This window comes from Pyxicephalus adspersus, chromosome 2 (assembly GCF_032062135.1).
Source record: "Pyxicephalus adspersus chromosome 2, UCB_Pads_2.0, whole genome shotgun sequence".
Lineage (NCBI taxonomy): Eukaryota > Metazoa > Chordata > Amphibia > Anura > Pyxicephalidae > Pyxicephalus > Pyxicephalus adspersus.
The window spans coordinates 26,700,900-26,717,652 of NC_092859.1; the positions used below are offsets into that span (position 1 = coordinate 26,700,900).

Sequence of the window (16,753 nt, forward strand, 5' to 3'; positions counted from 1 at the left end):
CATCTTGTCCAGTTTTCTGCTGGAGAAGGGGTCTTATTGAAGGGGTCTTCTGGAGAGGGTTTTCTTCTTGAAGAAGGGGTCTTGATTGGCCAGGCCAGTACGCTGTAACTCCTGTGCATGTGCGTAGGAGTTCATTAATTTCTGGCAACCTGGGTTGGGCACCACCTGCACATCCACAACTCAATGTACATTCCGTGGAAGGTTCTGAACAGGCATGTATATTTGTTTATTGCAAAAGAGACATAGCATGTCCCTTCTGCAATATAGATATGCCTGCTGATTTTTTTTTTTTTAGTTTTAAAGTTTAGTTCCTCTATAAATGATAAGGGCTAATTTTTGGTTCCGTTGTTTCACTGTCAAGGTAGGGAAGGGTAAAGTGTGATTAAGGGACGTTATGTTCAAATAGTTTAAAGCTGCAGGTTGTCCCTTAGAACTCAACAATACTGAACCACTGGCACAGAGAACATATATATATATATATATATATATATATATATATACTATGAAGGTAGACAGTTGTGCTATAAAAATGCTAAGAGCAGCGAGATTGAATACATGCACTGCAGAATACCTTAGAGGAGGAACACACCTGACCCCCTTATTGGAGCGGTAAGCATTCGTACCCTACATATTTCTATTTTTTACTTGTAAGTTCAAATATGGCTAAGCTGGATAACCTGCAAAATATGTAACAGATGCAAACTATAAAAAAATGGATTTGTATAAATATTGTAAAATAATAACTGAGATTATATAAGATATCACTGTACATCACTGTACATGAATAGACTTTCATTTGGTGTAACAATCTTTCTCCATCTTCATTTGTCTTCAGTTATGACTCATTCACAGACTCATCTCGGGATGACATGAAAATGAAGTTTGCTCTGACCATGGAATTTGTGGAAGAATATCTTAAAGAGGTTGTGAATCAACCTTTCCCTTTTGGCGACAAGGAGAAAAATAAATTAACCTTTGAGGTACTTGGATTATATCTGTGTTTTAATAGAAAGCTCTCAGTAGCAATCATGCAACATGCAACTGCTGTGGCAGGCATTATGAGATGTCTGCATATTCTTTTCTTCTAATGTCCTAATGCATTCTCTGGGACTCCCCAATGTTTTATGCATCATGCACTTGAAAATTTGAAACCTACATCACAGCTTAAAAACTATTTGGCCAAATGTGTATGCATATTTATTCATATCACATATGAATCTGTTTGGCTTACCATTCCAAAACCTTGGCCAATATTATCGAGTTTTCCCCCTTTGTAGCTTTAATAGACTTTACTTATCTGCAAAACTTCTACAAGTTGTTGGAATGTGTCTATGGGAATTTATACATATTCAGCCTAAAGAGTATTTCCAAGGTTCATAATTGAACAGGAAAGACCCTTCTCCTAACTGGTACTTGAAGGCTGAAAGTGCACAAATGTCCTAAATGTCAATGTATGATTAGTACTCTTTACTATCAACACCTCAAGTCAAGGAGTTACAGGTGTATCCACATATGTTTGGCCATATAGTATAGGCTGGGGTTAGCCTTTAATTATAACTAGGATGGCACAAAAGTTAATAGCAATACATCTGAACTAAATGCTGCAAGTAACAATTGGGTCATTTGTTGGGAAATCTATGGCTGTATCCTAACAAAAAAGCACCCTTTTCTTCATTGTGTATTCATTGAACATCATTTAACGGTTTTGCCTAATACTTTCAGGTTGTCCATCTGGCCCGAAATCTCATCTATTTTGGATTCTACAGTTTCAGCGAGCTTCTGCGGCTAACTCGGACTTTATTGGCTATTCTCGACATTGTTCAGAGCCCAATGTCTTCCTACCTAGAAAGGCTGAGCAAATTCCAGGATGGAGGTGAGATTTAACCCAACATACTTAACTGATTTTCTGTTCTGATGTAAAGGCACAATGGCAATCTGTGTCTGTTCAGAAAGCATTATATATATATATATATATATATATATATATATAGTGCCCAAAAACTGATATATCTGCTTTGTATCCGCACTGGTGCATTACACAGGCTGCTCCCCAAGAACCAAGGTAAGTACAAAATGATTCACATTTTAAGTTTGGAATCTGAGAGTACATTTCCATAGAAAACCAAGCATTCCATCTTTTGGTGTTTAATAGTTACTCTGTTCCCAGGTAAAGTACTTTTTTGTTTTAGTAGCATGATTTTTTTTTTAAGTGTAATAAAACCCTAGAACAGAAATATAATGTATTGCAGCTTGCCAGTCTTTAGATGTGATGGCAGCATCCTTTTTCTTTTCTTTTCAGAATTTATTTTACTTGGTGTTCCTGTTAGAAATACTTCCTATTTCCTGGTTTCGGTGCTTACTTAATGTGTATTGAACAAAAGAATAGGACTGTTGTAACCTTAGAATTAGAAGTGTGTTGGTACTACACCTCCCTCCACCTCCCCCTTGTATATAATTGAGGGGAGGTGCTCTGCAAGGGCAGACATGGGGTCGTGCTGAGTGCGTTACTGCATAAGGGTCATGGACCCTCCTCAGTCAACAAGGACCCCCACAGGGGTCCCTAGTTCATTAGGTGGGGGTACCCAAGTCAGTTCTGCACTGAGGCCCACTGTTGGCTATACCTGCCACTGGTACTCTCTACAGATAACTCTCAACTGTAAATAACTACACAACAAAAAACTTTTCATGGTATATGTAACAAACCAAACTGCAGCAAATAGGAGGAGTTGTTAGGGTTTACAAACACTTCAGCAAAATAAAAATAAAAAACAATTTTCAATTTCGCTTGGCTGCCCATGTTGCTACTGGAGCTGCTGGCAAATGGTGGTTTAACCTTGCACAGCATTGTGGGAGGTAGCTGAAAGATATACAGGTGAGTCCCATAGGCAAATCTACAAGTTATACACCAGGCCCCTTGCATTGTGTTCGAAAGGAAGTAAGTTTCATACAAGGACTCTGTTATTGTGAGAAAAGTTGAGCTCAGTTTTGCATGAACATTCTTCTGAAAAGTTTTATAACAATCTGTAGAAATCTCCTCTGATGTCATCTAATATTGTCTATCATTACTTAAAAAAAAACTTTTACTTTATACTCTTGGAAACTTGTAACCTGGGCCCCTTCACCGCCCCCAGCCTTTGTGCTAATCTGAGACCAATTATAGAACATTTACATTTATTCTATACAATTCCATAGACCCTTAATAATTTCTTTTTCTCTCTCTTTGGCTTATCAGCACTTTCTGAACTTTGGACTGAAAGAATCTGATAAATTTGGTTTTTACCACGACATCTTTAAAATTCGTCTTTCATTGTCTTACATGAAGGTGCGCGGACAGCACATTGTCCAAGGCCTCTTCAGATATCTATATTAGAGCTATTGAGTCGTCTCGGTGGCCCACAAATCTTGCCCAGCGTTTTCAGCAGTAATTTTTGCCGTTTTAATTTTTTCCCCCTCCCTTCCTCCTTTTTCTGAAAGTCTGAAATGGTATGTATTCCCCTTTGTGTGTCGCGGCTCTTATCATATCTTTTCAACCTGAGAGGTAGAATGTGTCACTCATACAGCTGGCAGGTTAATGAGCTGATATCATCGGCAATGGCTCCGGGGCATCCATTGTCTTGCCAGTCATTAGCTAGCCTTGCATCAAGAACCGGCAGTTCATTGTGCGCATGAAAAGGCAAACTAGATCGTTCCAGACAGCTCGCTGCATCGCTTGCACGTCTTAATAGTTTTCTGGGCCCTTAATTAGCCTGAGTTTAAACTGTCGATTTGTATCATGCAGAATACTACTTGGCTTCTTTAGAAAAAGGAAAGGAGAAAGAAGTTTTCCCTAAGAGCCAATAAAACCTAAAGTGGTACTCCTTCTTGAAGCTAAACTCCAGACAGGCATAAAAGACACACACCAATGCAGCTCTGCATTATTTATTACACTTTTAAATTCATATTTGTGTGTTTTAACGCAAGCAATGCGAATTCTGAGTGTTGTACTCCACTGTACAATGGAGTTCAGACTGAGGGGAGGGAGAAGAAGTATAAGAAGCCTACAAGTTGTACGGCAGCCCAAAAGCATGCAGACAGGAGGAAGTAGCGAAGTGACAGAGAGATGAGCTTCTCAGTCTGCTCCTATCCATTTACTTTGTGGGGCAGGGAATAGACCTGGAACAAAACTGAACTGCAATAGAGAAAAATCAGGTCTTCTGGCCGGGCAAGCAGGGCTATTCAGAGCTGTGTATATCTTCGGAATGGATAAAGAGAGATGCAAATCCTTTGGCAAGTAAAGCAGCTTTAGTGTATATATTTTATCTAGGTATTTAATTGCTTTTCCAAAGTTCAGATTTACATACATATCTTTGAACTGCTTTATCACCAACTTTTGTTCAGCCCATGTTTTTGAAGTATACCAGTAGCATGGCACTATTCTTGTTGCAGATTCCTATGTCGCTTCTCTGCTCATGCCCATGATCATACTGATGAGGACTTGCGTGTTCTTCTACTCCAGTAAACTGCAAACTCTTCATAGGCCAGCACCCTCGTTTGGGACAGTGGAGTCTCTTTGGCACACAATGCAGAAATGGTTTCTGCCAGTCTGATAGCTGTGCTGGTGATTAATGGATGTTAATGTATAATTATGTGCTAGACCATTTCTCTAGCAACATTTTAAATGCTACAAATGATTGGATAGGGAGATATGAACCCCAGATGGATGACGTTTAGTTTGCATTGTGTAACAACTTATTGTTTCTCTATAAAATAATAGTTTCATATTATTTCCCAACTTAGTTCTGCTGATTCCCCTAGTTCATTTTTAGCCACTTCCTCTCTACATGCAATCACCCGAGCCAAAGATGGACATTATTGCTGTGGACCATGTAACGTTTCAGTGCAGCTGCTAGAAATCCCCACCAGTAAAGCATGTAAAAGGGTTGATATGGCCTGAGCGCAGTTGTTAGTATTCTATTGCAGGATCTGGCTTGGCAATGTCATATATCTGCAGATATTTTAAAAAAAGCTGTTGATCTTGCCATAAAGGTGACTCCATTGTCCCTGACTTTTAATTGATCCTATGTTACAATTCCTTCACACTGGCATTGAAAAAATATTGTGGCTGTTTTATCACACAAACCTGGTCTGTTATTGTTACCATCAGGAAACCTTGTTGTTTTGCAAACTAAAGTGTCTGTTTAATAATGTTTAATGCAAGATCTACTCAAGATTCACTCATTTTTCACATGAGATTCTATAAGAAAACAAATGATTCTTGAGTGAAAGTTGGGTGATCTTGGATGAAAACAATAAATAGGACCCTAAATATAATTAACTTCTACATCTACAGTAAGGAAAATGATTTATGTACTCACACCTTTCTCTGAATGATGATTAGGGGCTGCCTTTAGCTACAAGCTGTAATCTCTCACTGCTTTCTATGTGGGAATTAAGCTGAAAATGAGAGATATGTTGTTTATATTTAGCTAATAGGAGTTGACATGTCTCAAAAATGTCGCCAAGCACTTTAGCAAACCTTGTTCCGTGTCTGCCTTCTTTAACCAACTTTTCCATTTACTTCTAACACATCCCTGTGGCTGCTCTGCTGAATTTACATCGCAGTCCTGACGTTTAAGGCCAAGCATTTAGCAAACATTTGGAAAATTATTGCTTGTACAAAAGTAACATCCAGACATTTGTTTTTTTTAGCATAGGTGCATGTCGAGTTTCTTATTTGTAAATTGCAAAGATATACATTTGGAGAGAAAACATAAAGTTAATATTATCACATATTTTAGTTTTACATTTATAAAATACATACAAAACAATTTCAGTTATACCCAAACAGGTGGTTTCTCTTCAGAGGTCTATCAAATTTTAGCAGAGAGACCATTGCTCCCTGTAACATGCTGACACAAGACACAAGTTTTATTTTGCTATGGAGATTTTTTATAACTGAAATCTTGGAACACAATTTGACATTCCTGTGTTTTTTATACAGGGAATAATGTAATGAGAACCATCCACGGGGTTGGAGAGATGATGACCCAGATGGTCCTGAGCCGGGGGTCCGTCCTTCCTATCGCAGTTCCAGATGTTCAGCCCAGTCTGCACACCACCAAGCAAACTGGCGACAGTGAAGATATAACTGTTATGGACACCAAACTGAAGATCATTGAGATCCTACAGGTAGAGGACATGTAATATGATGTATGTCAGGGCTGTACTGGGCAAACCTGGTCCCTTGCCCACAATTCATGTCTAATCACATGACTTTAAAGTCTTTCAGGGCTGATTTAACCAACAATTCCTGCCCCTTGTTACAATGACTTCCAGGTGTCAGATCTTTCCTGACATTTTGGTATTCTAAAAAAGCTTTTATTTTGGTATTAATGTCCATTTCCTTGCTTCAGTTTATTCTAAGTGTGCGGCTGGATTACAGAATTTCCTACATGCTATCCATCTACAAGAAGGAGTTTGGGGATAATGGAGGCACTGTGGACAACTCAACGATTTCAACAACCTCTCCACCAGACACACCGACCACATCAGGTGGGTGGGCAGCTGACCGTTTTATGTATCTGATATCATTTAGATCTTTTCAGTTCATTATAGCTTCTACGAAGAGGCTAATTAATTGCTAGATAAATAGATCATGCACAACCCAGCTTCTGAACAGGCAAGCATGTTTGCATTGGGCGAGCATACACACTTCTAGCTATAGAGCAAGAGTGATTCTCAATCACTGGCTTGTCTCAGTGACACTGTAAAACCCTTTAAAATATTCCAAAAAGAAACCCTGTGCCTTATCTATTCGAGTAATTCAACATCCCAGTCATCAGAGCTTCTTCAACAAGTAATTACTGGACTATCTGAAAAATGCTTTTAATCACTGAATCCTTAGATGACCACTACAGCGAGACAGCGACTTTTATTTGTGAGTACGTGCAATAAATGAGATGCCACTACTGGAATATACAAAGTCCCCAAGGATGGCAATCTGGTGGCTAATGGCCTACATATGTTTTAAATATGAACTTCTTCTCCAAAGTCTTTTTTTAATGTAAGTTCACTTTATTTTAATTTTCCAGCTGTTGTTCCTGATATTGATGAAATAGCAGCACGGGCTGAGACTATGTTTGCTGGAAGGTAAGTCACAGAGAATCCACCTGTACCAAGTAATTAATGTAGAACGACTTAAATTTTTTTTTAGCTTTGAATTTAGAGTAGTGGTAATGGTAGTAGTAATGGGTATTTTTGGCTATGTTTGCTCTGTTACCTCACTTCTTGTCCTGGTAATTATGTTAGATCCTAGATTTTTGTTATAAGAGCAATATTTGTTCTCAGAGACATTCATTCATAGGAGATCCTTGATGTTTTAATGTGATCTTGTGATTTGATCTGGCAGGGAAATTCAGGAAGGTCACGTAAGTTCTTAGTGTAGTTTTATAGCTCAGAAGGCAGATCTGACATCACCAGTTTAAATTATGGCTCAGCAAAGACAAGAAATTGGGAAATGTTTTTGTGTTGAGGAGATTGAATGAATATTTTTCTTTATTTTGCCTGACATATACTTCACTGCTAGATGCTTATTTTTGTTCTAATGTTTTTCCTAGCAAGGAGAAGAATCCTGTGGAACTGGACGATGAAGGTGGCAGGACCTTCCTGCGGGTTCTCATTCACCTGATCATGCATGACTATCCACCGTTGCTCTCAGGAGCTCTCCAACTGCTTTTTAAGCATTTTAGTCAGAGGGCAGAAGTTCTGCAGGCTTTCAAACAGGTAAGGAAGTCACCTGACTGATAATACAAAATCTACCTCTGGTCTTATTGGGCCACTTACCAATTGTACAGATTTTATACATGATGTTAAATAAAGATTAGTCTTCTTATTCTTTTCCTTTCCCTTTCCCTCTGTTTTATTGTGTACTTTATTTTAGTCCCGGTAGAACTTTGTGCTCCCTTTTGAAATGATCCTTGCTAGTGGGAAGAGCTAGAAAGGGGCTGTGCATAGCTTCCAAAAAATGCACAACCCCCCTATTACTTATTTTTAAAATAGTTTTAATTCTGACTTTCTGAAGGAGTTTACAAAAATGTTCAATGATTGGTTGTCAGTCTGTGGTTGTATTTAGCCCCCCCCCCCTCAGTCCACTGATTTCTATTAATTCCTTCCGGAGCCAAGAGTGATTTCCAACCATTTAAAAAAAAAAAAAAAAATCAAATTAAAAAAGGGGATTTACCAGTAAAACTCAGGCTGGGTAGGAAAGGGCTAGATGATACTGGATGTCCTACAGCCAGGAAAAGAGGTGGGCTGTAAATGACTATATATATATTTATATATGTATGTATTCCTGCACACCAGGTTAAGTTGACTGTATAGTAGCTATACCAATAGCTGCATTGATTATTAGACTGCACATTGACTGCATATATTAACATGGTGATGAATGAGATCTTGTATTCATATAGATGATAATGACCCTAATGCAGGCCTTTTAACTCAAATAAAGTCTCAATGTCATTTTTAATGCCACAATGTCACAACCCCATGTCTGGCCCCATTTAGAGTTGCATTATGTTGATATTGCACTTGGCATTATGGCTATAAAAATGCCTTTAGTAACTGCCTGGCTGTCCTGTATGATAACTACATCCCTGGCTTCATTGGCTATTAGGCTGGACAACGTCCATAGATAATATTACATGGTTTTGAGCATTTCTACAGATAGAATGAAATCTTGTATCTTCACATTATCTAGATAATATTTCTTCCTCTGTGCAGGTTCAGCTCCTGGTGTCAAATCAGGATGTCGACAACTACAAGCAGATCAAGGCCGACCTGGACCAATTACGGCTGACGGTGGAGAAGTCTGAACTTTGGGTTGAAAAGAGCAATAGTTACGAGAACGAGGAACTGGGAGACGGGCAGGCCAAGGATGGCAAAGAGCAGATTAATGAGGTGAATTAAGCTCTGAGCTGCTTGGCTTCTATTTCATTTACTGGCTGATTAAACAAAGGTCTGTAAATGGCAGAGACAAGTTCTCCGCACCCCACACATACAATTAACAGAGCAGGAAACTGACAAGGCAGTGAGGACAGGAGCGAGTCACTAACTTAGTGCGGGGGATCAAAAAAAACTCCAGGATCCGTTACTGCTAATTTTTTTAACCCTTTTGACCAGCAGTCACAAAAAATGCCCAGACCATAGCTGGCCCTTCTCATGTTTCCGACTTTACGTGGTCAAATCAATTTGCAGGTGTAGTAGCAAACAACTGTAAAAGTGAAATGCAATGGGAACCTTTTTAACTGTATATAATCCATTAAGTCACTGAGTCACTGGCCTCATCACTTCTGCACTAAATTTAACAATCCACATTTATAAGAATAGTGAATTACCTATATAGAGAATTGTCTTTCATGACATTTTTGTCTTGCTAAACTAAACACATGACCTTTAAAGAGTCGTTTGGAGTGCTTAACAGTGCTCCTGTCTATATACGTTGGTTCCTAGCCCAACAGATAAGGGGGAACCTTTTTTTTCTTTTGGAATTTTCTTTTATGTTTCATAGTGATAACAGTGGGTTGGCTGAGACTGTGTGGCAGCATCTACAGCATTACATTCTAATATAGTGGATATGTCTCTGCAGTGAATATTTATTGATATGTATGCATTAAGTTAAATAGGAAGGTGAAATTAAAGTGTATGCCTAAAGAAAAAATTTTCTATTAGTTTTCACTAAAATAATAGAAGGCTTTTCTGACATTTTTTGATGTATGTTTCCCATCTGGGTAGGTTTGCCCTGGTGTTGATTGTCAGTGAAAAAAAAGGGTGAATCCAAAATTTTAGTGTTGCAACCAGATCAACCAGTAGAGGTAAATCATCCAATGATACCTGTTTGGTTATATCTCACTCGTTTCCGTGACTTTACATGGATTTCCTCTACTTCCTATTCTAAAGGACTAAAGTAAATGTAAATTGTCTCAATGAGGTATAAAAACCCTTTCCTACTGTATCCAAAAATAAAAAAGTTTTTTTTACTTTGGTAAAATATTGGTGATTGTTGAACACAAATACTTGATACTTGAACATAAACTACATTTAAGTACAAAAATATAAAGAGGATAAAATGAAATAAAATACCCTGAATATACTTTCTCATTTAAAAAGCCCCTCAAATTTACTTGCTAAATAAAGGGCAATTAATTAAATTTTTTTTAAGGAAGAGAAACAAAAGTTTTCATACACATTCATATTCCTAATAACACGACCAGTGGAGAATTCATTGTACTGCTATTCTGGATGTCATTGCACTAAAAAGTTTAGGTTCTGTAAAACTGATGTTTTCTGTGATATAGCAAAGATATTTATACATATGACCAAACTATTCTCTATCCCGTTCTCATTACTGTTTGGAACAAAGGCTGCAGTGATAATGTCACAGTTGTTATCATGTTGAAATGTAATTTGTAGATTTTGTTTATGAAGGACGTGAGGACGGCTCTATCTTGTATTCACTTTAATTGGAACTTTAGAGGTGGCTGGATGAGAGATGATGAATCCCAGGGAGAATAAATAACACAGCATGATGGAGCTGCTTGTTATATAGAATCTCCCGATTCCTTATTTATAATACCTAATGTAAAATCTTCTGTACACAGACGGTAAGCTGCTAGGGACCGTGCTTGTGCCCTTCACTAGAGAGGTTGTTATTGTTAAAGTATCCCTAAAGCCAAGAATAAAAATGTAATAGATTGCAGCTTGTCAATACTTAGTATAGTTGTTGCAATAGATTTATTTTTACCTGGTGAATCAGGCAGCAACAAACTTCCTTTCCAGTGACAATACTCACTCATTGTACTGTATCTATAGCAGAGCATCGTGGTCACCTTAGAACAGCATTTGGTAAAACTACAGAACCCTTACCCTTTTGAGAGCATTGAACACCGAATAGCTATCCTTCCTCCTATTGTATGCTGCTTCCCCACCTCTTAGATTGTAAGCACTTCGGGGCAGGGTCCTCCCCTCCTCCAGTGTCTCTGTGTGTATCTGTCTGTAATTTGCAAGCCCTATTTAATGCACAGCGCTGCTTAATATGTTGGGGCTTTATAAATCCTGATTTTAATTAATAATAATAATATTATTATTATTTTTATTATTATTAATAATAATAATAATAATAATAATAATTATTATTATTATTATTATTCTTATTATTATTATAATAGAAATAATTGCAGTGGGTGTTTTATAGCTCTTGGTGTTAAAAAAACTCCTTTTAATGGTATATTTAACAGACCAAAGGGAACCAAATAATAACACCAAATATTTTTTATTAGGATTACATGCATTCATACAATTTAAAAACTAATTTCTCTTTTTTTTTCTTACAAAACATTTCATATTTTAAAAGATAAGACATATCCTAATAATAAATTAAATGAATTTGTATAAATTTTTGTGGTAGCACCAAAACAGATAGTAACTAAATTACTTATCAGAGGTTTTTAAAGAAGGTTTTTATTTATTTCCTTGTCCCTGGTAGGAAGCTATTCTCTTGCCTGTGTGGTCAGCAGGGCAGGTGGTGAGGGAAAATCTACCCAACAAACATATAAATGGCAAGTCTGCTAATGTCCAAACATTCTGATCGGGTTTACTTTACTAAAAGTACTACTAAAGGCACTTGTATGACAGTGTGAACAAGTGTAGATGTACCAAAATCCAATTATTGTGAATGCACAGATCTCCTAAAATTCCTTGTGCTGGCCCTGACTGAGATCATTCTTCTTCATTTGTGTCTCAATACTCCCCCTCTAAGACACTGCAGATCATATTGGGAGGAATTCAGTAACAGAGGCAGAGTTAATTATCCAAAACGCAGTGAGTGGGACTAATGGTGGCCAGATGTTGATTTAACAAGCTACAGGCATTTGAACCAGCAGTAACAATGCTGATAACAACTCCACCTTTAATGTTTCCTGCATGAGAGTGACAACTGTGCTTTGAATGCAAGAGCAGTGCAGCATCATTGCCACATGCCATCTTTTTTTTCTCTCTCTCTTTTATTATTGTTTACTCCTTGCAGATAATTACAAATGCAAGCATTTTGTGTTCCCAGGACACTTATTTAAAACCATTTATTTTGAGGTAGGAGGTGTGCCTTGTATGCAATTCAACGCTTCATTTTTTTAGTTTGTTTGTATATAGTTATAGTATTAATTTTCATTACTGGCTGCATGCTTCATTCCAGGACACAAGTATTCTAAGCCCTGTTGAAGATGGAACCAAGAAGCCTCAGATTGACAGTAACAAAGCCAACAACTACAAGATTGTGAAAGAGGTAATATACTATTTTCTTATACCTATTGTTGTTTATTGCATTTTTTAATTGGGATAAGGATGTTTTGTGTCCTCAGTAACATTTTCTACTAATATTGCAGATCCTTATCCGACTAAGCAGGTTGTGCTCGCAGAGCAAGAAGGGCCGCACCCAGCAGCAGAGACTTCTGAAGAATATGGGCGCTCATTCTGTGGTCCTGGATCTTCTGCAGATTCCATATGAAAAGGTATTTTCTGCATCAAGCAGATGCTGTCACCACTATAACCTGAAGTTACAATTCCATTGATTGAGTTTTCTAACTCTAACGTGGAAACCAGTGCTTTGTACCACAATGCTTTGTATATCAATTGTATGTGTCCTGAGAATGTTTAATAAGATTGCTTTAAATAGAACCAGACCATCCATTAGGTTAGCTAGACAGGGGTCTAGTTCCTAGTGGATGTCAAGGGGCACAGTTAAAAATGCAAAAATCACATATGAGTTTTACCATTATACTTAATTTCAGTGTTTTAAATTTGCAGTGTTTATTAAAATAATATCTGGTGGTCTTGCATGACAAGTCCTAGTGGTGTAGAATACTGGTGTAGGCTGACAACACTCTTATTGATTCCCAGTTGTACTTTGTTGTTACCAGTTGTCACCCTGTCACAAGGGTATCCGCTGGAGACTACTAGTGTCCTTTTCGATACACCTAATTCAGAAACGATCCACTATTGTCTCAATTGTGCTTCTGCATTGCTACTATCAAGCAGCCAGTCCAGGGCAATGATGTGCAGCCAATGCGAATGCATGCAGATAGAAGGTGTTTGGGGTAAAGATGGGGTTTTCTGAGGGTTTGCTTGTTTACTAAGCCTTTACCAGCCCACATACTTGGCATAAACATAGTAATAACATTTTACTAAACAAAGCTAGTGATGAGATGAAAGCCTGATCTTCAGTTTGTGGTGGGAACAAACTGATTAGACAATTTGTCTTCTTTGTGTTTTTTATCCAGACTGACGACAAGATGAATGAAATTATGACCCTCGCTCACAACTTCCTGCAAAACTTTTGCCGTGGCAACCCGCAGAATCAAGTTTTGCTTCATAAAAACCTTAACCTCTTCCTGACGCCCGGGGTAAGAGATTGCAACAGCTCCAAATACAAGACGAGGATGTAGATGAGTTGCAGGAAACCTGTTTTCTGTTCTTCTAAAGTGAAAGTTCTGCCTAAGAACAGATACAACAAATTCTTGCCATTGCCTTTATCAGACAGAAATACATTTTCTGTTTTCTTCTCTGAATTTGTTTTACTTTGTTATTGTTCCTTGACTTTCCCTGACTGTGGTTAAACTCCCCCTACAGCCATGCAGTAAGAGCAACCTTCATTTGCCAAAAAGGCAACAGAACAGTGGTGGGTAAAGCTTAGCTGAGCTAACTTAAAAAACTCAAGCTCTAGCCATCTTTTTCTCTTCTGCATCTTAAAGCTTAAGTCAAACATACTTTGGAACAGGCATTACGAAGATGTCTGTGTCTTTAACTTTGCAGCCCTCAGTCCCACAAAGTCCTGCATTTACCATACTCAGACTGTATATCAAGGGTGATTTCAAATATACCTAAAGTCAAACTTTTTGTGTTTTGGAAGGTGTAATGAGTTAGAACTCTGGTCAGGGTCTTATTGCTGTCATTGTCCTAACTAGGGAAATATACCTCTTTTTGTTTCTGATTGAAGCTGTTGTCACAAGGACTAAAGGTAAAGATAGATCAAAGAATAATGTTAGGGTATAAAAGGTTTAGATCTATTTTATTACTCCTAGTTATTTCTCCCTGGTGATTCCTTTTTCTGGGCTTATTTTAAGTGGAACTTAAGCCTTCTCTTCAGTCTTGCATTGTTGTACAGGCCCCTGCCCTATACAGATATTGCTTACTCTGATTTTACTTAACACTGAGAGATTCATACAATGTACAGTAGAAGCTGCATCAAGGTATACAGAGCCCACCTCATTTCCTGGCGGGCCGTCCATTATTACCTATATCCCTTTCTGTCCCAGTCAGACTGTCCCTGGCAAGCCATATTCATTTCAACTCTTTCAATTATGGAGGTTTAGAATTACATGCACATGCGCATGTTACCTAGGGTGGTCGGCATGCACACACAGTCTGCGTGGGAATACCCACTCCTACAGACTGACATCCACCCATCAAGGCTTTTTGTTCATAACTTCACCCAAGAGCCAAGCCACTAATCCACACATCCAGGCTAAGGTCTCTTAAGATGCCTAATGAACCAGGGGCTGTGATAATATTAGGAAGATATATAGAGCATCCCGTAGGCTGCTTCTATTAGCCATAATCTGCACTATTTTTGAAGAAAAGCACAGAGAACAATTAATAATGTCACTGGGTCTAAAAAAAGTAATTCAGAATAAACTTTTAGATTTAGGTCATTTAAATACAACCTTTTGGGATTTAGCTTAATTTTTTAGATTTGTATAAATGTATGTTGTCAGTAACAAAGCCTTGAAAGCGTGAATCTTTATTTATTTAGATTTTTGTTAAAAAATGTTATCATGTAAGTTCCATACTTTCTCCAAAAATTGGTCAACACAGTACAAGACCCTACTAATTCCTGCATAGGAAGAGATGATACCCAGGCAGATTAATCAAATTGTAGTTTTTTTGTTAAATGCTTTTGAGCATATAGTGTGTTTGTATATAGAAATGGTGCTCATTGTAGTTTTATTTAAAATTTAGCTTCTGGAAGCAGAAACGATGAGAAATATTTTCATGAACAACTATCACCTGTGCAATGAGATCAGTGACCGTGTAGTCCAACACTTTGTTCACTGTGTTGAGACACATGGCCGCCATGTGGAGTACCTTCGATTCCTGCAGACCATTGTAAAAGCCGATGGGAAGTATGTGAAGAAGTGTCAAGATGTTGTAATGACAGAGGTAAGCAAAATTCACTTTTCTGGACCCTTGGTGTATGTCCACAATGTATGCAATACCCAGATGAAAAAATGGATGAATCTGTTCTGGATTGATAGTCTATCTCTATGTGAGATGTATACACAGGAATTCTGACAGTGCTTACAGGTACAGGAAATTATTAAAAGAGGAGAAAGACTGGTGATTGATGCTTCTGTACTGATCTGATTAATATGTAATAATCAGTAACCTGATTTATTACAGCACGGCTCATAGCCTTTCCATCAAAAGTTTCATTCATCTATTTTTTGGAAGGATTTTTTTGATCCACCAGTACTAAGAGTACAGTCATATCTCTGCTTCTGGAGCAACTTTTTTTTTTTATAACAACATAACTTTTAGTACAATTATTCAGTATTGGGCAAAATTACTTGTTTAAACCCCACCCCACAAAATATAAAATTGAATAAATTTACTAGATAAGATGGCTGCACCAGTTTTTTCTTTTATTATTACCTCTTGATGCTATGAATACCACACTTCTTCCATGGGTGGTATCGCTCACTCCTCCACTGTGTCAATAGTGGGAGCCACTGTTGTCACCCAGAGTGAACTTTGCACAGGATGGCTCTTGTTAATCTTCATCAAATGGAGAATGGTAAGAATATGTTTATATAGTAAACTTACTATAGTAAGTTTAGCAGAACAAAATACCACTCTTATATGCTTCATGGTCAGTTGACAAATAATTAAAAGGACATTACATTTCTGGCAAGATCAGCAGATGTTTTTTTTTTCTTGCTAAAATGTTTTGAGCATGAAAAATAAAAACTTATACAGACATTACTAAGGACAATCAAGCTGAAATATATTACATTTTTGTTTTGGGGTTTTAGAATACAAAGACAGGGTTTTAGTTATCATTAAACATACATTACCAAACATACATTCAATAATTTTACTGTGAATTTTATTGTACATAAATTGTTTTTAAATATGCTCTGAAATCTATAATCAAGGCTTTCAGTGGCGGTGCCTGTTGTGTTAACTAAGTAGTCAATATATGAAGCTGAAAAATTTTTCTGGTCTTCAGGTCAGAAAGATCTTTTGCAAAAGCTGTGACACTTGGTACCTATTTAAAGTTCATCAGTAGTAGACGAGCAGGTACTTCACGCCAAATGAGGCCAACCAGCTTCCTATCTTCTGCCAGAACTCCGAGAGTCTTACAAAAAGCGATAACTTTTTTTTCTCATGTCTTCTCAGCAGCCCCGTCTGCTGCTGAATGACATGTAATATTCAGCCATTTTGACATAAAACTTCCAGTTTCCCTGCTAGCAATTAAGATGACTGACATATGACACCAGATATCGCATACAGTTATGCTAACTAATTTCTTTTTTTATTTTTTTAGTCGCGCTCTCCCCTTTTTAAAGATTAAAAGTGAAAATGTCGTTTTTCACCCGCCTGCCAAAAGCGGACGGTTTTGTAGCAGATGTAGACAAAAAGACGTCGGGGAGGAAAAAAAAAA

The 16,753-nt window shown here is 37.6% G+C and overlaps 1 protein-coding gene across 2 annotated transcripts in view; it reads left to right on the forward strand.

Moving 5' to 3' along the window:
* Positions 1-16,753, forward strand: part of ITPR2 (inositol 1,4,5-trisphosphate receptor type 2) — a 180,647-nt gene that overhangs the window by 72,956 nt on the left and 90,938 nt on the right. For both annotated transcript variants that reach the window (XM_072400134.1, XM_072400135.1), the window contains 11 exons: positions 836-980; positions 1,723-1,873; positions 5,981-6,168; positions 6,393-6,531; positions 7,071-7,128; positions 7,596-7,761; positions 8,761-8,937; positions 12,227-12,316; positions 12,417-12,542; positions 13,311-13,433; positions 15,049-15,249. In XM_072400134.1, the coding sequence (XP_072256235.1) occupies positions 836-980; positions 1,723-1,873; positions 5,981-6,168; positions 6,393-6,531; positions 7,071-7,128; positions 7,596-7,761; positions 8,761-8,937; positions 12,227-12,316; positions 12,417-12,542; positions 13,311-13,433; positions 15,049-15,249 (1,564 nt within the window). The remainder of the gene's footprint in view (positions 1-835; positions 981-1,722; positions 1,874-5,980; positions 6,169-6,392; positions 6,532-7,070; positions 7,129-7,595; positions 7,762-8,760; positions 8,938-12,226; positions 12,317-12,416; positions 12,543-13,310; positions 13,434-15,048; positions 15,250-16,753) is intronic.